Raw genomic sequence first — 22,102 nt, 5'->3', positions numbered from 1 at the left:
TCGATTGAATTAATTTTACCACAAAAAAATGCGCTTTTCTATGACATTACTATCAAATTTGGTTGACATTGGCTGAATAATATCAACATTTTTAATAACAAATACAACATTAAATGAATTTCACTGTATGGACGTCATATTTTAATATAAATCATGTTATTTTAATTTAATGCCATATTTTGTGAATAAAAGTATTTTATTTTCAAGATGTTCATATTCTTATATTTCTATTTAAAAATATTTTTATTTCTAATCAAATAAATGTTATTTAAACAACGACCTACTAAATATGTTATTTTAACTTCGATATTTTATTATTTTCCTTATTCGTTCAAGCAGAATTGAAATTCAAATCAATCTTAATTGCTTATAACTAGATCCAAACATATAGTATCGTGTGGTAAAGTTATTAAATAGCATCTTTATGCTTTTGCCATAATTCAATCATATCTCATTTCATCAATTAACTAAAAATTGTTTCCTAATTCTTTTGGTATTCTTTTGACGGACATAACCCATTAACACATAAAAACATTTTATTATTTATAATTAAATACTAATAATAAAGATAGTAATCTCTATTTTTATTTATGCTGGCAGCACTGTTCTGAACATTTATTATGACCGTTGACGTCTCTGAAGTGAAGACATCTGTGAATAATAAACGTCAATGTGATTTTAAAGTATAATTTGGCGGTATTTAATCCCTCATTTTTATTTATACAAAATAACTTATACAGAACAACTTACATTTTTTTTATAATATTAATACAATATTTATGCAATGAATAGCGATGATATGAGTGAATCAGGTAATTTAATACTATATTTTTTCAATATTTATATGAAATGAGATTATTTTGAATCCACTGGTAGTTTAAGTATATGTTTGTGAATAAATAGTTATCGATCGTAGTTAATTATTTGTTTTGTTTTTTTCATATAACTTTAAATAAATATTGTTACTTTTAGACAGTAAGCTCGCAACACCCGATTTTACACCGAGAAGGGCTACAAGACATAGAACTAAACCGAAAAAATATGATGAGTACTTTGAATCGTCTCCCACCAAAAGAAGAAGTTATAAAAATGTTGAAAGTTCAGATGAGGAAATAAACGAGGAACCGCTTTCCAAACCTAAAGGTAAATTGCTCTTTATTATTTTGTTACCAATTCTTTTTTCTTTGTTGTAGTCAGTCGTAAAAATCCTGTATTAATTCCGGAAAAATCCGAGTATAATCTGACTATTTCAATGTACATATAAAAAAAAAATTATATATATTACATACTTTTTGGTAGACTTAGTTTCTTGAGGTAAGATTAGGGGTTCTTGTATCTTGATCAAAGATAATATTTATTATAAAAGATTACTGATTCTCTTAGTTATTTTGTTTTATTTCAGCTTTATTCAGTAATGATGATGTTGAAGGCCAGGATATATTTAGATTCAAGTCCCGACACACAAAACATGATCTCCAGAACAAAGTCAAAGCTGTGGTGGGAAATGTTGCCCCGTCTCCCACGAAAACGCCAAAGAAAAATACACATTTATTACAAAAAATAAATCATGGAAATACACAGACACCCAAGCATGTTGTGGACAAAATTAAGAAAAGTAAAATAAAATTTTTATATATTTAAATATATATATATATATTTTATTATGTGTTATTGTTTGTTTGTTTGTTTTAAATATAACAAACTTTAATAATAATTCTTCTGCATGTGTAAAAGTAAAGATCATATAATCTTCTGTTATATAAATTTCTAGATGTAATTCATGGGTTACAAAATGTTATGTTATGTGTATATTTAAGGTAATGTTGCTATTTTTCAGAAATAATAGCCAAAGTTGAAAATAGTTCAGACAGTGACTATTCAGGCAGCAGTAGTGACTTTGTCCCCGATAAAAGTGATGAGGTACTATAGAACATAAGTACTGTTAACATTAATTTTAAATACATTTAAATTACCAAAGCACCTTTGATGTAGCAGTTCAAATTATGAACTTTTTAATTGAATGTGGAAATGAATGTGAAGTAATTTTTACTTTTTAAATGTAACGTGAAACTAAAACAGATATATTTAATGACATCAAAGACTTTCCCGAGTATTGATTTAATCAAAACTAATATTTTCTCATGCACTACGCGTTTTTTAATGTTTTAAATTTCGGTTACTTTGCAGCAACCGTGATAATCACAAGACGAGATGAATTTTCATTCATGAATTAATAAAAATCTTAGTTTTAATCAGATACATTTTATTAGAAAAAACATATTAGAAAAGTATCAATGTGAAAAACGTATATACCTAGCTGTGACTTACATCAAAAAATAATTTTATATTCCAGAGTTCTGCGTCATCAGGGAGTGACTCGGATACTGGAAATGAGATAGAGATGAAGACTTCAACGGGAGCTCAGGTCGCAAGGAACAAAAACAGAATGAAAACAAAAGAGTCTGAATATTTTGTAAAATCTGATAACTATTTCATGATGAATTCAACTAAAAAAGTGAGTTTTACTGCCATTTATACTATAGGGGACGTATGAAATGAGCAGTAGTCGTGTATGCCACTGCTATGATTCAACATTAAATCTGTTCTTTCTCCTTGCTGTTAGTTAATTTCTATTGATTTTCTTTGAATAATAATTTTACATTTCATCAATAATGAAAGGATTGAGACAAACAAAGTCTTTATTACACTTTATTTGTAAACTTTTTATTAATTTTATCTAATCTGTATAACCTTATCAGTACCATAAAGAAGATTATCAATTATTATATTAACTATGTCTTGTGTTTGTTTGAACACATTTCGATTTGAAATTTAGTTAAACTAACTTCTTACTTAATATAGCTTCCGATAGTTATCTGACATCCAAAAAAACTAAATTATTTTTCTATTAACATGACACTTTAAAAGCCAGTGTTAATTCCCCAGTATGAATATTGTCTCACAGATAACAACATCGGACCATACATTGGCCAGGTTGAAGAATATGAACATACAGGAGGAGCAAAGCTCCTGTGACTACGTGACACCCGAACATAGAATAAAGATCTCTGAACTGATAGAGACCTATGGACAGTTGTTCGACAAATGGCTGTTCGAATTAAACGAAGGCTTTAATATATTACTGTACGGAATAGGCTCCAAGAGGAATATCGTACAAAGATTCCAGGAAACGCTAAAAAGTACCCCCTGTATAGTGATCAATGGTTTCTTTCCTAGTTTGACCATGAAAAACATCCTGGAGTGCATAGTGATCGATCTGTTGGACGATAGCCACGTGTCTTCTAACATGGGGGACGTGTTGTGCGTCATAGAGACTCGGCTACGGGACTTGGACACATATTTATTGGTTGTTGTACATAACATTGATGGTGTGATGTTGAGGAGCGGCAAGTGTCAAGCTGCGCTGGCTGGGCTGGCTGCTTTGGAACACGTGAAGCTGGTAGCCACCATCGACCACATCAACGCGCCTTTGTGTGAGTGTGTGGCTTGAGAAAAATAAAATACACGGTCATGTCTAAGAACAAATTAATATATAATAGTCTGTTGCCTTTTCATTTGTTTATGTAAATCCTTTTGTCGAAAACAATTCTTTTATGGAATAATAAAGGCATAGAAATAATTTATAATTGTAAATAATTACGACTTTATTCTCAAGTAATATGTAACAAAAACGATCAATCTCGCGTTTCCAGTGTGGGATCACAGTAAGCTGAGTAAGTATAAGTTTTTGTACTACGACGTGACGTCATTCCTGCCGTACGAGCACGAGGCGCCGGGCGTCGCGCACACCCATCAAGCCGGCGGGCTGCAGCTGGCGGCGCTTAACAGTGTGTATAGATCACTCACCAACAACGCTAAGGGAATATTCAATATCATAGTGGAATATCAGCTGCAGAACCACAAACAGTCTCACTACCAAGGTAAGCGTATATAAACATATGTAAAGCTAGCTACTCTTACATATGATAAAATTTAATTTCCTTCTTGTTCTCCTCTCCGTTACCTTTACAATAATACTTAGCGGTCATATCTCTATTTAAAGTACTAACATTTACTAGATTTTATTTTTCTGTAACTAAATTAATATGTCCCTCAACAAAGCCTTCATACATCGTTAACATTAACCCTCGAATAACATTCCCAGGCGTGCCGCTCAAGGAGTTATACTCCCTGGCCCGCGAGCGTTTCCTGTGCAGCTCGGATGCTGTGTTGAGAGCTCATCTCACGGAGTTCATAGATCACCGGCTGATGAGGATCAAGAGGGCGGACGACGGTGATTACGTTAAGGTGTTGTTGGACACCGAGGTGCTTAGAGGATTCACTCACACGCTGCTAGACACGGGGACATGAGCAAGGAGTTTGCGCTCCTGACACCCGTCAACTCGTTACGACTAGTGACGTACAATAATTAATTTAAGTAAAGTTATTTATTGCTTTCATTGTGCATATTAATTAAACTCGATGTGTATATTTTTTATAGGAATTATATAACAAATGCAATGTTTCAAACAAGTTCATAATGTATGTCTGTTACAATTTCCTTACATATTCTATCGACATAATAACATTACAATAATATTCAATCACAATTGCCTTGTTAGTGTCACATCACTACAAAAACGAACAATGCACATGACCTTGAAACAGCCAGACCTCGGGTTTGACTTAAAAAAATACATGTATTGTTTTATATTTACAAAGTAATCGTAAGTAATTTTAAGCACAAAGTTATGATACGTCTTGTCTAAAGCATAATTATTCCAACCTTTATGTTGTTTCTAAATAAAATATATTAAAGGTTTTGCCGCAAAGCGCTCTTCAATTCAAAGTAGCTTCACTGAAACTAGATTACGCTTATTAAAAAGATTTCTGTATTACGTGTAATGGACACCGATCTGTTGTTCCAATTTTAAACAGCCTTAAAAATATTTAATTTTAATTCGGGCCAACTATATATATGTATCCTGTATTTTCATAAGAAATGTTGCCGTATTTAATATTTTCTTGTCTTGTTTTGGAAAGTTCATTACGTATTAATGAGAATGTGGGATCTGTTGAAATTTTATCACACACATATATATAATAAATAGTTTGTTGGTGATGGTATGTGTGTTCAAGGTTCCTCTTATAGTGTGATATTTCTGATATTTTTAGATACACATTTAAGTCTGTATTGATACAGGTCTTTTTCTATTTTCATAATGATTTTATAAATAAACAAAATGTTTTACTAAATCATTGAACATTTTTTTCCCCTTTCGTTTGTAAGTTAATCTAATGAAGAAAGTTCTAGAAATATTAATAAGAGAAATACAGACAAGTTTACTGCGCCCGCTTTGTAAGGTTGAACCCTTATTGATTATAAAGGGAGGATAAGATCTGTAACGAGTCTAGGTATACTGAGCGCGATGTGTTTTAAATTACACTTTTTCCTTACATTAGATAAACATAAACAATGTATTCAGTAACTGAATTAGATTAAAAGAATTGGTACAATACAGAGGATTTATTAAATAAAGTAATAAGAGAACGGCCACGGAGCACAAAACAAAATAAAACAAGAGCTTGTATGTAGTTTTTATTTCACAATCCCAGAAATAGTCTTAATAGGATTATAATATATATCAACAGGCCAAGTTGTAAATTACTTAAACTTAATGACTTACACAATACAATAAAATTATTAACTAAAACCATCTTCAACACATCCGGCACATTCACCGATGACAACCAAACACTTCATAAATTATCATTGATATACTTAGTGCATAAATTGCTCTTTAAAATTTAAAACGATGTAGAAAAATATTCTCTGAAATCGTTCGATATCAAAGAATTTCATCTAGTTAGATCAAATTTATACAACAATCTATAAGAAACACAAGTCGGGGAAACACATTGAATAAACGCGCGACAGAGGGCGCTGGCAGCTCACGGACTGCGACCTAAAAAATATATTTCTCATTAATTTTCCCCATCTCTCGATTACCCGCTCGGTTTCAGTAAAAGTCATCCTTACCAAAACTCCCATATAAAACACTACCCCCAAGCGCTCTCTGTCGGCGGCTTTCGGTATTAAAGTTCCGTGCTTTTATATACAAATGCTCCTAAAGATGAAAGATCTCTCGTTAACAATAAGTGAACCCAATGTGTCGAGACGTTCTCATTTTTGGCGTGATACAGGAAGCAATTGACATCGTTTATTGTTTGAATAAGTCGAGTATGAAGCTCTGTACGCTAGAGGATGTGATCTTCACTATAAAAACGTGTAAACGTGTGAAAGACTGTACATTAATAAAAAAACAGTGTAACATCTACTTAGATTGGGTTTACACGCGCGGGACGACACGGACTCGTCGCTGACCGTAGCGTATCGAATGTCTTAAATCTATACTCAATAAAATCCGTGGGCTAATCTAGATCATGCATCTCAACGATTAGACTAAAAAATAAGCATGTCAATAGAATAAAAAATATTAATTACATAAACAATTCAGGTGGTGGCGGGTCACGGGTCGCTGGTCGCTGGTGTTGGCTCTTGTTCTGTACACTTACATCTCTAAGGCAGCTCAGTTCTCGTCGTCTTCGTGTTTTCTCTTCTTACCTCGAGTGCTCTCTTCCTCGTGCGTGTTTTGATCGACTTCTGCGGAACGTTGGGACGTTATTAGCGAACACACCTCAACACAATACTGAGAGTCACCATTCAATTATCATATACGCCTAAAGTAAACACAGTACTAATCTGTGTTAGATTATCGACACATATTATAAGACTAGCCTACAAACGAAGACAGTAATGATATGTATAGCCATATATCCTTGAGTGATGACGTCACACTCGCGTGCAGTCGATAAAGTACTGATTCAGCTAGGCTTTGCTATAATGTTTTTTCAGACTACATATATCATATATGTGTACATACCCTTATGTGTGTCGTCATCATCATCATCATCGTCATCTTCCTCCTCCTCCTCTCCCTCATACAGTGAGCTGCCTGAACTCTCTTCAACTGTAACAAAATATAATCAACCCTTTAGTACAGCAACTTAGAGATGAAAGTCACACAATCAAATATTTAAGTTCTACCTTCAGCTTTAATATTTACTATTATTATTGGTTCACATTAGACATAGCTATCAATTACACTGACATATATATAGTTGTAAATGTTTAATAACAAAAAATCAACAATTGTTTTGTTGGACAATAATTGTGATCACTACACAAGCAGAATACTTTATACATAGTCAAATATTTCTTAAGAAAACTGTTTAATAATGATTATAGAGGAAGGGCTTCTGCCATGTTACAAGGTGAGTGCTATACATGTCTACCAGTTATACATTATACAAACGGTAATTGGTACATTTGCCTGAACAAATGCTTTTCCATGATAATATCAACAGTTTGTCGCCTAAGAGTGTCTCTTTGCAAGCTATTGCAAAAGACAGTAATTTCAAAATATGTTAACTTAATGACTAATTTATATATTATTTTTATCGCAGCTCATGCTGAGCAAAGGCCTCTACCCGTATGGAGAAGGTTAGAGCATCGATCACCACACTTGCTCAAGACGGATTGGCGATTTCAGACTTATAATTTGAAATTATAAGTCCAGGTTTCTTCACAATCTGTCATTTGCGTCTCTTAGGAAGTACATATAATTCAGAAGAATTCACATTGGCACTTGCCAGGTTTGGAACCCTCAAGTTCATGCAAGAGGTGGGCCTTTAATTTTTATTTATTATTTTAACCAATAGTTTATTATCACAGTGGTATCTAACTGTAGTGTAACTGCTTACCAAGATTGTCCCTGTACACGGCACGCAGTGACACATCATCGTCATCATCACCAGACTCTGTAACAACGAGCACACAAAATAAAATATTATATTGATATAAATTAAAACGTATACATTACCCGCACATGTAAAGCTTATTAACAACATTATCACCGGAGTTGTTTGGCTTTAAGCTCAGAAATGCAATAAAATCTATATACTTAGCAAATATAAGGATAAAATGTCATTTTTTATATATATTCAGCTTATGAGAGCTCACATGAAACGTCTTTACATTCTCTTATATACAGTGAGCTTTTATATCAATAAGCATCAGGTATATAGCGATGCTTACTTTTCATTATATAACCCAAGTGGAATAGTAGACCGTACACTGTGTATAAAGATACTAGCAGACTTGGCGATGAACCTTCTGATATAGAATCATCAATCGCTAGAGAAGCCAAATCTAAGTCCAAATCTGCAAGCCATTTTTACACATATATAGAAATATACTTGACTATATGTAACATTAGTAACTCTATGTGTTCATATTACATAGCTGTTAAATGTTAGTGTTGTCTGTAACATAGTTCATAGAAAGTGTATTGACTTATATAAGTTTAAATGTGCTGCTTTTAACAAATATTTAATTTACATACATAAATATATTATTATAACAGCAAAGACATGTAACATTGTATTTAACTGAAGACAGTATGTGAGTGATCATTGGAATGTCTAAATATATGTATATATGGTATATTTCTTCATCAGTATGTTGTGATCGTACCTTCTTCGTCACTATCATTATTTCCGTTCATTTCTTCAGCGTCATCTTCATCAGCCTCACTGTCGTCACCTTCACGGTCTTCTTTGTCGAAACTGTAACCATATAAATATTTTCAAATTTAATATTCTAGTTAACTAATATTGATAACTGTATTTTATGTTTTATGTAACTCACCCGTCTAAATATTTAAGTGACGGATGCATAGCAAACACTTTACTTCTGTAGTCCTCAATGTTGGTGACATCGTTATAGAAGAGATCCAGATTCCTTAGGTTCTCAAACTCCTGTAATGGCTTTAATGTTTCTAAATCTTTGATTTTGTTGCCTGAGAGGTTTAGATGGGTGAGTTTCTTGCATCCACTCAGGAAGTTGAGTCCCTGTGATATTCTGTTGTCGGAGAGCTCGAGCTTCCTTAACTTGGGCAGAGTGGGGAAACCTTTGAGTGTTGTGAGACCAGCGTTGATGAGACTCAGGTTCTCAAGGTTTGTATACTCATCTGTGAGACCTATAATGGCCGTGCTTTTACAATTATCCAAATTGAGCTCTTGGATCTGCAAGAAAGGTATAAAGAATTTAATAATGGTTTTATTTTAATCTAAAACGTTTTTAACAGTGTGCATTGTATTACAAAATTAATGTCATTGTTTTTTGTATACTTTAGCTTCCGTGTTATCTCCGACTCACACTATGATAAATAAAATAACAATAAGAGAAGTTCACTTAATATATAGGAACATATGTGTATAAGCAATTTTTTATATTGAGTGGCAGCCATACTTTTCAACAAACTTTTGTTCATCCATTTGATACATATTAATGCAACATCTATTCCTAAATTTGTGTTTCATTTTATTATGTACCACAAATCTATTTTAAAGTTTAATACTGAGATATTAAAATAAAAGTATTTCAATTGACTCGTTGTGAACATTTCATGAGACAAGCGAGCCAAAACGTCAAAATGGTGTAAGTTGTCAAGGGTACCCCGCAATGTTGGTTAAAAAAACATATCAATTGTGTGTTTATAAAAAAATATATAAACAGGTGATCCTGGAAGGGATGTGTAAATGATGCGTTCGTCATAGGCTATATTAATAATCGTGTTTATAGTCAAAAACCACGTAGTAGTTTCTTACAATGGCGGATGACACGAATCATCGCGACGCAATAAAAATGGCCGCTCTATTGGTAAGGCGTGCGTCAATAAAAGACAATTGTAACAACTTATTAAAATAAAATGATATATCTTACTATAATGATAACTACAAATATTCGTCATTTAATTTTTAAAATCCATTGCCGCTTAGTAATTGTACAAAGTATGAAGTTGGGTGAAAGGGCGCGAAATTACGTAGAGTCGTATACATTCAACATTTTTCAACGCAAAATTATTATTATTAGTTTTTTTTATTTTTCACTATTCGAAATACATAAAAGCACTTGGATATATAATACATTCTACTATTATAGTAGTCTGAAAGTTGTAAATTTGGCCAATATAAGATCATCAAACGTCTCATTGGAAATTAGGATACATACGGTGACAAGCGGCATACTTACTGTTGTTTCAAGAAAGTTAATCTAATAAGCATTGAAATATTTGAAAAATCATCTATATAAAGACATACTTTAAGCATGTTTTAATTAATAGTCACAATAATAAAGCCATGAAATGATTTCACACTTAACCTCAAAAAAGGGGAAGTATTGTAAATTTTACTTTCTGTTTACATTCATAGTCCCGATCTTTGAAAAACGGTTAAGGATATGTCAATAAACGTGATTAAAACTGGATACACTAGTAAAACGTGGACATGAATAGAAATTTGGTTATTGCGAATGCTATAAACAATAACGCCACATCTCAAAAGTGTATATATATTCTAGGTTAGCGGTGTTAGATCAAATTATATACAAATCTATAGAACTCCTTAGATTAATAACCCATTTTAAGCCATGGAAACAATATGTACTTCAGGAAATAAGTATCGACAAAACATTCCGATATAACTAAGAAATAATCTTTTGTACCTGAGAGGGACTCCTTCCCCTTAATTCCAAAACAAGTCTTTTTTCCATCTTCGAAAAACTGTCGATTAACACTATCAACACAAGTGAAACCCTTTTTAATTGCTCAAGGAACTAAATCACTTAGCTTTGCTTGGGTTTCAAAACAGAAGGAAACTATAGATACACATTACACACGACTGACGTTATACCACAGGCGCCGTCTAGCGGCTTGGTTAAGCAACCGGATGCTACGTTGTCGTTTAGAGATTCATTTTTGTATTTTTTATTGTATGTCTTGTTATTTTATTTTGAAAATAGTGTATAAAACTTTATATAACATAAAAATCGACGAAATCAATAACTTAAGAAATGTTATATTCGATTAATATGTATGGAACAAGTTAAGTTACATTAAGTATCATGGCCTAATTTGACTGGTTATGAAAACGCGGCATTTTAAAATGTTGATGACAACAGTGCATTTTACGAACGGAGTTACAGAATTATTATCAAACTCGTTGATGTTTGAATATACCGCAACATAAAATATATGAATATGAAAATATTTCCTATATTCTTATTAATTAACTGAAACTAATATCAGATTTAATTATATGTTAAAATCACAATATTTTTCTTACATAATAAATATTGGGTATTTTGAGTAAATATCAGCTATTTTTTTTAAGTCTAAAAAAAAAGTCCTCGTTAACGTTGCAACGATGGCTTTATGAATATACAGCTAACTGCGCCAACGGATTCCCTTTTACGCGAGCTCTGTGGTTATGACTCCGAACATGCAGCCGAAAATATAATGTAAACTCTCTTTTTTATAAATTTAGAGTCACATTTAGATATGTAATATAAAAGATAATGCATTTTTATCTATGTATTTTTTTTGGATAAGTACTTTTTACCAAAAAGGAGGTGTTTATTAACACAGTAAGAATGAAATGTTATTTGAATTAATTTAAAAAAAAAGTTAACCCAGACAAAATTATGGTTACTAGGTCTTCTTCGTTGCCTTAAATCTATATAATATAATGAAGGAATTTAAATATCGATCGAGCATTTTTTGAAATATATGGATTCATTTATTAATTATAAATACTTATGATAATCTATGTACGAATATATGCTAAACGATGAAATTACTAAGTGAATATTACTTATAATAAAAAATTCAAAATAAAATTATAATTCATAATGAAATATTGCATATATTATGTTCATAACATATTTTGTATCGCAGTATAAAGTATTATATCTAATATTATCAAATATAAATTTTATTTTAAGTAGAACCACATTTTACACTATAATAAACGTCACTAGATAAAGTCTTGTGAATGAAAAAGTTTTTATATATTCCATAATTGAAATTATTTCGATATGAATATAAAAATAACCAATTAAATAAAATATTAAATAGATTTTTTAGATTAACGGCTACAGATTGAATATTTCATTTAGTATATTGTATATTAACACGAGAAAACTGTACACTTTTCCCGCTAAAACTATTAAATCTTGCTTAAGAACGTGATGACGCATAATATTTGCATAATAGTTTAAGTGTTCATATAAATGATAGTAGCTACTTGAGGAGCTCAAGGGTCTTTTAGAAAAAGATACATGTACTGTATAATAAAAACGTATAATTAGAATTTAAAAAAATATTGAAATATTCAAAATTAAAAAAATATTTAATATATTTTATTTGGGGTACTATAGATAAGTTTTCTAGTTTTGTTTTATTATCGAAATAGTATTTGTATATCCGTTTAAAAGATAAGTGTGGTTCCCTTTAAGATACGCAACTGTGGTTTACAAATGATTTTTTTTTAACTTAATACAAGTAAATTAATTGAATACAAATTATAAAAATAAATATATTCAATTAGTATTTGCGTATTCTTATACGGTCTATACATAATAAATAAATTCATTTACATAATAAACGTCTGTTTAAAACAACATAATATTTATTAACTTATCACTCATCAGAACACAAAAATAAGATACCTTGCCATTGTCTGAACCTTGACCAGCCTTTTATTTTATCCCTACTTCCCCGCGGGCTGTAATGCGAAATGCGATAGGCAGACAAAAAATTAGTGGCAACACAATATGAATAATGGTTTTGTTCTAAACACATAATTGTCAACTAATGATAATGACCAACAAATCAGTACGTAATTAAATAATAAATAATATATTTTAGTTGTCTATGAATATTTATAGTAAAAAAGATTATATTTGATTAATATTCTAATACTAAAAGAACGTAACAGCATCTCTAAGATGATTAAATGAGTCGTTGAAATTAATTTTGAAAACTAAGGTCTGAGACTGTTTAATTTTATAAATGTAACATTTAGAGAGTACTAACTGTGTATATAGGATTAAAGGTTTGGAGATATAAAAGTCTGCCACAAATGACATCATTATGCTTGTTTTGAGTTTTTATCGACACACTACATACCGAACGTTATCCGTTTTCGTTCATAACTTCTCACATCGTATCTGTTTTAAACACCTCTTTCTTAGTACTGTTAACTTATTCATAGTACGTCTTGTATCCAAACTTAGAGTAAACTTATAGCTCACTAAATATAACAGGAATTCAATTCGGATAAAAACCAAGATATACTTTCTTTTATATTTTATTTAATAGCATAAATGGAAAAATATATACTTTTGGTCCTTAACGATAATACAAATTCGGCATAAATTTATTGTTTAATTATTTTTCTTTCTTTCTTTTTTTATTTTCTTCCAATAAAATGTTGTTAAACATACCTAATACCTATATATACGTATAATGTCTAAGTAACGACCACTTACATTCATGTACGTATTTGTAACTAAAAGGTTTTAAAAAATAATGGAATAAAGAATAGATAGATTTGTAATAAAATTTGTTCATTGTCTATTAACTAAATCGATTAATTGATAGGTGTTTATTATAAGAAACATCTCCGTAATAGATATACTGAGCTTTTTAAATACATATAAGTAAAAATTTATATATAAAGTGTCAGGAACCTGCCTGACGGCGATCATTTTTCGTGTATTTACCGATTATAGCGAACACAGAGTATGAAAGAGCTGGTTTATAACCCTTTTTCATCTAAGAAACAAGTTAATACGCCTTTATGGATTTGATATAAAGTAAGTAATTGTCTTAAAAATATTGGAATATTCTAGCAATCTTTAAATATTGTCTTTAATAGACAAGAATCTTCAGATTTTTTTAGACAAGTGTTTTTGTCAGCTCTATTTTCATTTCCATACTTTAAAGAAATTCAAGAAGTTTTTTTCAAAATAAGTTTTGTAAATAAATTTATATGGATTTAAAAACTCGTGTCTTATTGATCTCATAATGTATTGTATTCTTGTATTGTGTACATTAATTTCCAAGTATTTTATTGTATTAGGATGTACACACAATCTAGACTTTTTCTTATATCAGCGGTTTTTTTAAGAATTTGTTTTATGAAAGACCAACAATGTACTTAGAAAATCGTTCAATAAATCACCAAAAATAAACATTTAACATTATTATTATTTAAGAACGCAGATCTTATAATTTGACATAACATTGACAGTATAACAGATGAATATTTTATTATTTGTAATATTTTGAAATAATTTTTAATTTTTAATATGTCCATATTGAAAAGGATAAAGACAAGAGTGATAGACGCAAAGTTTTACCATAGCATCGCATTTGGCAACAGCTTGCTGTTCAGTGTGATATTTTCCATGTTTATTCTGTTGTACATGTCTATACGAGCAAATCGGCAAGATGTATTGAAAGATCTTTCGGAAAATTCACAAAAATTCATACTTTACAAAGAGAAGACATATCCGATTTTGAACAGCACTGAAGCGAGACGCCTTATAACTGAATATAATCAGGAAGAAAAAATATCGAATATAGAGACTTTTGGACCTATAAAGAATAATACTGTTGTTCTAGTCGTCACAGTAAACAAATTACATGAATCTTTGAAATATCTTATAGCATCACTGAGCGAACTAGACGCCATAGAAGAAACACTATTAGTATTCTCACACTTAACCTATGACCAAGAATTGTACGACTTCATTCAAACCATAGACTTCTGTCGCGTTTGGCAAATATTTTATCCATATACTCTGCAGGTTTACACCGACGCTTTTCCAGGTTTTAGTAAAAATGACTGTCCCACAAATATGAAACACAAGAAAGCCGAAGCACTCAAGTGTATTGGAGCACAAACTCCGGACGTCCATGGAAAATATAGACAGCCATCGAAAGCCCAGGAAAAACATTATTGGTGGTGGACGGCGAATAGGGTGTTCGAACATCTTCTTTCTTTTAACAATCAAAACGGAGTTGTTGTATTTCTTGAGGACGATGCTTTCGTTCTACAAGATTTTCTCTATATGACAGTTTATATGCACAAGTTGACGATATCTCTACCGCAGCTGGAGTTTATATATTTAGGGCTGCACAAGTGGTCGTTGGAAAATGATACATATGGCATAGACATTACGACATGGGATCCCAAACAGCATTCTAGCGTGCTCGCATTTGATGTAAGCGTTTGGAATAGTATCATCCAACACTACGACCTATTCTGTGAGGTGGATGACGCGTCGTGGTCTCGGTCCTTACTGTACATCTCATTGAATAGAAGGGATAATAAAAGATTCAAAGTGGCCTACACTACTATACCTAGAGTTCTAAAGACTACTTTATGCTCATTTAATGGGTTTTATGAATCCTGTAATGTCGAGGATAATGTAGTAAACGCTCTGAGGATGCAAAGACATTTGAAGAGTAATCTTTTTCCGCCATATCTAGAGGTGTACACACATATTGAACTAGAAGACGACGAGTTCATGTTTTTTGACGTTTTAGAAGGCGAGGGCGGCTGGAACGACCCCCGCGACAAAGCTTTGTGCTCGGCCAATATAACAGAAAATACAGTGAAAAAGCTACTTATGGACATGTCCAGGGAATTTAAGGATGCGTATAAAAGTTTTTGATTAAAATAACTCGCGTGTAATACGTGAAACCTGTTTAAATTATATTTGAAAATTTAACAGAATATTGAACTATTTAAAATTCTGTTTTTTCTTTTTATAAGGCATTTTTTCTGATTAGTTTATATTCGTTTCCTTCGATATGATTTGTGAATCGCTGTCTGTTGTCTGAATGGCTGTCAATAATGACATAAATTTATAGTATAATTAAAAATGCATAACCACTTTGATGGCTATTTGTCATTACCTCAAGACAAAGAAACGTGTTTAAACATGTCACGGCGGTGGGGTAGAGGGGGAATTGCGCGCGCAATCTCAGCCCGGACCTTAGCGAGCAACAGTCTGCCCGAACTGTCCCTTTGATACACTCGTAATGACGAACGGTAAGATACCGCCTCTATAATAGTTAACCGCGAACCAGTTTTGAATGGTATCACTAAGTATTCGTCACCCATTTTATTTAAGCATAGCTTTTTGTTATAAATATATGTCACCATTTGTAAATATGTCGTTTGTAACGTACAAGTCTGTTCCAAAAAGGCTGTACGTGAAATAGATTTTTTTAATTGTATGTCACAAGTGTTACTTCATCAATGAAAAGGGATTTAATTGATGAAAAGGCGTATGGAATTGATATTTATGAATAAAATTGGTGAGTAATTTTAATGCATGCGACGTATTAATGTATAAAAATATTTTTTTCGGACTTAGATTCTTCTTTAATTGCATTTTTTTTTTACTTTTATGCACCAAAGAATATTTAGATTTTAATTATGGAATGTCTGATAAAATATTTAACTAACACGACATAAATTTGTCAAGGAACGTTTGTAACTCGTTGTACATTAAATTATAATGAAAAGCAAATTACATTTTAAGTGCTAAGCAACATAACAGATCTTATTCATCCTTTATACTACATCATTTCGAATCGTAAACAAGATAACGGCAGAGGAAAAGAATTTTTACTTACCTCTATCACCTTTTTTATTCTATCCTTATATATAGATGTATATATATTAATAAGACACGCATAAATACAATACATTTAATAATATCTGAGGATTATAATTTCTTAATCGCCACTTGACAGGCTTGTGACAAATATTTCGTTTGAATAGGAAAAAAAATTTATGGTAGATTGGTTTTCCAAAAATGGCGCTATTCCAGTAAACCATTAACAACAGAGACAAATTGATGGGAAGTTTATTGACCTTAAGAGCACCGTTTTAAATTAAAAGTACCTACTAATTAAATTACTACTTGATTGAATTATTAATTACATTAAAATATTCTTAATAAGACCTAACTATGGATGTGTATAATATATAATATTTTCTGTTTAATAAAAAATATTTTATTCGGATACGTAACATTAATATTCGTCTGAGGCCGAAACTTGAAAGCTTCTAAACTACTGAACGAATTATTCCAAAACTTAGAACTACTGCGTGTTGCAACGTGTTTCAGCGGCATTATGTACATGTATATTTAGTTTTATGAAGAACAATCTATTGGAGCATAGATTACATGTAATTATCACAAAAATATAAATAATATTAACCAACAATGTAAAAAAAAACTGCCTGAAATCCGCGGAATCCTCGATCCTTATCGTGGAATAGCGGAAACCAGGAGAATGTCTTTTAATACAATTAAATAAAATATCTACAATATTTTGCTCAGTCTTAGAACTCGCACTATATTCCATAACAAAATTGTTCTTAACTTTAAAGGCGGTATCAAAAAACTCTTAACAAATTACCCCTAATGTTTTAATACTTAATCATTCACAATTAACAGTATTCACGGAAGTAAGGCTGGCTCGTATACAAGCTACAAGCTGATACGCACGAACGGCTAGAGCTTATCAACGCGATAATATGGTCTTATAAATAAGACTTTAAGCGTAATAAAAATACGCCGTAAAAAAAGTCAGCTGTCATTTAATCATTTAACGTCGTTTTGAATAAGTATCTAACGTTTCAGTGCGAATGAAGCCACAGATTAAAAAATAAAAAAAGAAACGTTAAGGTTTCGTTTATGTTTTAGTTGAAGTGTGTAAGCATCCCTCTAACGCTACATATATTAAAATATGTATATTTTAATATGAGATCCTTTAACAAGATACACAACGTCATCAATGATTTTGAGAGTAAATTTAATACAACGCCAATTTCTTAAAATATACAATGTACAATATTAAAAAGTTTTATAAAAATATTTAAATAAAGATAGCAAAACTTCCATCTACATAAATACTTTCGAAACTATTTTTCAATTTTTTTATTTTAACTTATTATTAAATTCCATTATTACGTTCAGAATTTGTTGAGATACAAAAAGTGCTCTCAATGGCAATATTAGGACCAATTAAACTTGATCAATTTATTATGTAATTCTGGTCTTTAGTTTGTCTCTTCATTGGTTTGTTTTGTCGATAGATATATTTCCATATTATTAAGATGAAAATATTTAATCTCCGTTCTTGAAATTCTCGTTACTGAGGATTTCTCTGGAACATTATTTCAGCAAATTTTGACTACTTGAACGATGATTATAATAACAAAATGGCATGAAATTTATAAAGAAATAAATACGATTTAAATGTCATTCAACTGTTATTCTGGCACGCGTGAGGCCTAAATGCCTTACATCATTTTGGAAAGAGGTGATACTCTTATTCTCCACGACCGATATAAGACAGACCTGAACAAATAAGAACCACCTCTAGGGCCCAGGTCGCTCTTTCAAATCGTTCGATCCATGTGTGAGTTACAATGCCGTAAGCTTTCACACACTCACCCACTCACACTTTGAGCACCATGTAAAAGATTGTCGTTAATGAACTGATTTTGTCCATTCTCTTTACCTGTGATGAGTCTGATGTCAAATTGGTCCCATATCAATTTTATAACAGTCCGTTAATAAGTTAAACATGATATCAAAAGTCCCGCGACAATTAAGTTCGTAACCGCATGACTATATATATATATGCCATATTTCCTAAGATATCACAATATTTTAATTATTACTATATTAGACAGTAACTTAATAATCTCGTACGGGATGTGTTGTTTTATTTAAAAAATAATTAAAATATACCTTATTCTCCGTAACTATATTTTATATTCAACATCGTTTCATGTAGCACATGTGTCTACCCTCACCCCAGGTGCAGATATCATTTGCTTGTTTCTTCTTTAATTCTACATGTAGTCTACACTTGGTTTAATATTGTATTTTTTCTTAAAAAGCCTGATATTGAATGATAACAAAAACCTTAAGTAACCCACCAAAGTTATCAAAAAAGCGTATATTATAATAAAAAACATAAAAGGTCTGTGTTGTTATTCAATTATTGAAAAAGTAATCTAACGAATATGAAATTTCCCATTAAATAACGTTCAGAAACTTAACCGTTAGAAGGGATTTTGAGTAATTTTGTTGTTACTTTTACATTTTTAATGTAAATATACGATATTAAACCGATTACATAGGAATTATGGCATCGTTTGTTATTAATCAATATTACGTAAGACAAATATAACTGACGACAAAGTAAAAAATATTTTCTAAACACAGAATATGTTCTCAACATTTGAACTTTTTCATCCGTTTCCTTTAATCATCGAATGAAAGCTAATTTAATGATAATGGAAATGTTATCAAAATCGCCATCTTTGTTCTTGAGATTATTACAGTCATTAGAAAAACGATTCCGCCAACAGTTCACTTTACAGATTGGCCTGTTATCAGGGATTAAATGCTCTAGGCACGATAATTAGCCAGGTTCTGGAAGGTTTGGCGATCATTAAACGGATTTAACGAACTTTGTCAGCTTTCAAGTTGGGCCGAGATTTAAGTTGATCCTAATTATAGCCTTTTATAAGCTCTGAGTTCTTAGCATATCAAGATATTGATAAATATGTCATGCTGTGTTCTATTATCCTTAATGGTATATAAGATTTTTGTACGTAACATTTAAATGGATTTTAATTTTTCGGATACTTGGCATTTTTTTACTTTATGTCTACATTTGTTCGACGTTTCGTTTACTCTTCAGCAATCGTGATCAAGCGGAGACGTGATAATTTTATTAACCATTTTTTTTATATTGATATAAAAAAAGTTACGCGATCTAAAAGTTTTTTATTAATATATTGCTTATGTACAACAAATATATTTATATCACAAACTTTTAAGTTTTTGATATTTATGTTGCTATATAAAACAAGATTTTCATAAAAGTTTCGATGTAGCAGTATGAAAAATATAATCCAGACGCGAAGATACACACTTTGTCATGTTATAACGTAGGTTTATAATTACAAGCGAGCGGGTTAAATAGTTAATAGTTGGCCAGTTCAAACTAAACTCGTGCCTTTACGTGTCCCACTCAACTCGGCAAAATAAATAATTACTAAGCAGCGGATTTCGCTAACAGAGGGCCAAGCATTTTCCTTAATTATGTAATTACTCGTAACTGTATCTTCACCATGCGTTTGGGTTTTCAAAACTAAATGCAGACTCAGTTTTTATTAATTCACTATGATACTATCGTATGCAAAGTTTTATTAATCAGAAACTAAAAACTCTCTCTTCTCTAAAAAAGATAAATTAATATCAATAATTACGTTGTTTTATAACGACGAAACAGTTGTGTGCTTGTTAGATTCGTTATGGTCCGAATTTTCAAGACCACTGTTTGCCCCAGAATATATTTAGTCAATTTTAATTAAACATATAGTCATATAAAGGTTCTTAATCTATTAAGGAGTGATCGTATAGGGAAAATCGAGTTTCATATTAACGGAACCCTAATTTTTCTGAAGTTATTAAAATATTAAACTTAATTAATATCTAAAAGGATGTTTTAAAACTCCAGGGAAATCTACGCTTTTGAAATTGCGAATGATGAAACCTCCAGACGAATTTTAAATAGTATTTTTTGAATAAAAGCTTGATTTTTTTAATTTATATTAATATATTGTAAGATGAAAAGTAAATACCTGCCAGTAGTATATTTAAAAAATTCTAAAATTATTCAAGTGTTACCATATTGGTATCCTAGCCTAGCTGTGGTCGAGTAACTACAGCTAGAACATGGGCTGGCTCAACCAGGGAAGTACCACCTTCTCACAGAAGATAAAGTAATCTTTAATTTATGTGTTTTGTTCGACGAGTAAAAGAGCCGGTTGCCCTTTCCCTATTCCCACCCTTTCCTGCCATTTCCTTATTCCCCCCTCCTTTTTCCTCAACAGTCAAAGTTGGTAACGCTTCCGCAACTTCTATGTTGCGGATGTCCATGGGCGACGGCCAAACTGCTCATCAAGTAGGCCGTTCTGCTCGTTTGCCACCTTTAACGTAAAAACAAAAAAAAAAAAAACAAAAAAATATTTTTAGAATGATTAAAAAAAAAACAACATTAAACAAATTAAAGTTAAATTCTGTTCTTATTTATAATAGTTTTTTTTTAAATCAATAAATACTGCGTGTATAAGCATCTATCATATGGATGGATTTGAAAACAATGGATTTAAAAACAAAAGGTATAGAACGTAAAAAACATTCAAATACCGTGATCTATACGAGCAATCCCGTTCTTGTAACCAATGTGACATTTGTCACAAACAAAGCCTTTTATTCGATGGGATGAAGTGACATTTATATACAGGTAGTAAACCTTAAATAAGGTATAAAAAAACAGGCTTTCACAAGAAGTAATGAAAAAAGTGTTATGTTAAATTTATTTTATTTATAAATGTATTTTTTTTGCCTACATTTTTACCATGAAAGCTTATATTTGAAAGCTAAAAAAATAGGTTACATTTAAAAAAAGTTTATTTTCATAAATGAATATGAATGAAAATAAATCGATACAGAAATACATTATTCAATTACTTTTAATTTAGCCTTGAGAGCTAGTTCATATTAAAATCATATGTATGCGAACTCTTTCTCACATTAATACCATTATAATTGATCTCAACACATTATCAATATGAACCTTTCAAAGCTTTAACACGGCGTGCATTCAGTAATCCTCAATCGCTACGGACTGAGAGCGACAAAATTACAATATCACAGGCTGGAGTTAAATGAAAAATGTTAACTCGTAGGCGCTTTTAGAACGTTCCTGTAGCTTTGCAGTGCAATTATATTGAGTTTAGAGTTTCGTTCATTTAGTTACATATATGTATATTATAAAATAATAAAGTCTATGTTTAAATTGTTTGATATCTTTAAAAAATTAAGTCTTCTGTTACTACAAGGAGTTAAAGAAATAAAACGTGTATTAAGATTTATGAGAATAAGTTGAATGCTTACTTGAATTTATTCGAGTTAATAGTATGCTGTGTTATACGTTCAGAAGTTACCCGATGGCTATGTTTCATATAGATTAAATATCTTAAAAGCATATTACTTTACTATCAAGTTCTTTAAACGTACGTGAAA

The 22,102-nt window shown here is 31.1% G+C and overlaps 4 protein-coding genes across 6 annotated transcripts in view; 3 read left to right on the top strand and 1 right to left on the bottom strand.

Moving 5' to 3' along the window:
* Positions 1-656: 656 nt before the first annotated feature.
* LOC116766718 (origin recognition complex subunit 2) lies at positions 657-5,256 on the top strand. Its single transcript, XM_032656778.2, has 8 exons — positions 657-812; positions 973-1,143; positions 1,403-1,615; positions 1,838-1,920; positions 2,354-2,515; positions 2,966-3,494; positions 3,714-3,941; positions 4,166-5,256. The coding sequence occupies exons 1-8, from the start codon at positions 785-787 to the stop codon at positions 4,369-4,371; spliced, it is 1,620 nt and encodes a 539-aa protein (XP_032512669.2). The 5' UTR covers positions 657-784; the 3' UTR covers positions 4,372-5,256.
* A 330-nt stretch (positions 5,257-5,586) lies between these two features.
* Positions 5,587-10,819, bottom strand: LOC116766719 (acidic leucine-rich nuclear phosphoprotein 32 family member A). Of its 2 annotated transcripts, XM_061521696.1 has the most exons (7): positions 10,628-10,819; positions 8,771-9,147; positions 8,597-8,688; positions 8,159-8,284; positions 7,825-7,881; positions 6,945-7,031; positions 5,587-6,664 (listed from the first exon to the last, which is right to left on the bottom strand). In XM_061521696.1, the coding sequence occupies exons 1-7, from the start codon at positions 10,673-10,675 to the stop codon at positions 6,591-6,593; spliced, it is 861 nt and encodes a 286-aa protein (XP_061377680.1). In that variant the 5' UTR covers positions 10,676-10,819; the 3' UTR covers positions 5,587-6,590. The 2 variants fall into 2 exon arrangements, with proteins under 2 accessions (XP_061377680.1, XP_032512670.1); XM_032656779.2 differs by lacking the exon at positions 8,159-8,284 and having other exon boundaries at positions 10,628-10,817.
* Positions 10,820-14,392: 3,573 nt separating this feature from the next.
* On the top strand, positions 14,393-15,646 carry LOC116767011 (alpha-1,6-mannosyl-glycoprotein 2-beta-N-acetylglucosaminyltransferase-like). The gene has a single exon (XM_032657154.2). It carries the CDS (start codon positions 14,393-14,395, stop codon positions 15,644-15,646), a length of 1,254 nt encoding a protein of 417 aa, XP_032513045.2.
* Positions 15,647-15,952: 306 nt separating this feature from the next.
* Positions 15,953-22,102, top strand: part of LOC116766786 (uncharacterized) — a 66,231-nt gene continuing 60,081 nt past the window's right edge. The window contains exon 1 of one of the 2 annotated variants that reach the window (XM_032656882.2): positions 15,953-16,295. The gene's annotated coding sequence lies outside the window, so the exon portion shown is untranslated. The remainder of the gene's footprint in view (positions 16,296-22,102) is intronic. The other variant, XM_061521651.1, reaches the window with a different exon arrangement.

The sequence above is a fragment of the Danaus plexippus genome, chromosome 10, assembly GCF_018135715.1.
Source record: "Danaus plexippus chromosome 10, MEX_DaPlex, whole genome shotgun sequence".
Classification (NCBI taxonomy): Eukaryota; Metazoa; Arthropoda; class Insecta; order Lepidoptera; family Nymphalidae; genus Danaus; species Danaus plexippus.
Note: the sequence above shows the minus strand (reverse complement) of the source record. Positions and strands in the feature narration are given on the sequence as shown.

Coding starts and splice junctions, on each gene's coding strand:
- LOC116766719 (XM_061521696.1), bottom strand. CDS start 10,675: ATGGAAAAAAGACTTGTTTTGGAATTAAGGGGAAGGAGTCCCTCTCAG. Junction 9,148..10,627: donor GGGGAAGGAGTCCCTCTCAG/GTACAAAAGATT, acceptor CCTTTCTTGCAG/ATCCAAGAGCTCAATTTGGA. Junction 7,882..8,158: donor CTTGGGTTATATAATGAAAA/GTAAGCATCGCT, acceptor TCGTTGTTACAG/AGTCTGGTGATGATGACGAT.
- LOC116767011 (XM_032657154.2), top strand. CDS start 14,393: ATGTCTATACGAGCAAATCGGCAAGATGTATTGAAAGATCTTTCGGAA.
- LOC116766718 (XM_032656778.2), top strand. CDS start 785: ATGAATAGCGATGATATGAGTGAATCAG. Junction 1,144..1,402: donor ACCGCTTTCCAAACCTAAAG/GTAAATTGCTCT, acceptor GTTTTATTTCAG/CTTTATTCAGTAATGATGAT. Junction 1,921..2,353: donor TCCCCGATAAAAGTGATGAG/GTACTATAGAAC, acceptor TTTATATTCCAG/AGTTCTGCGTCATCAGGGAG.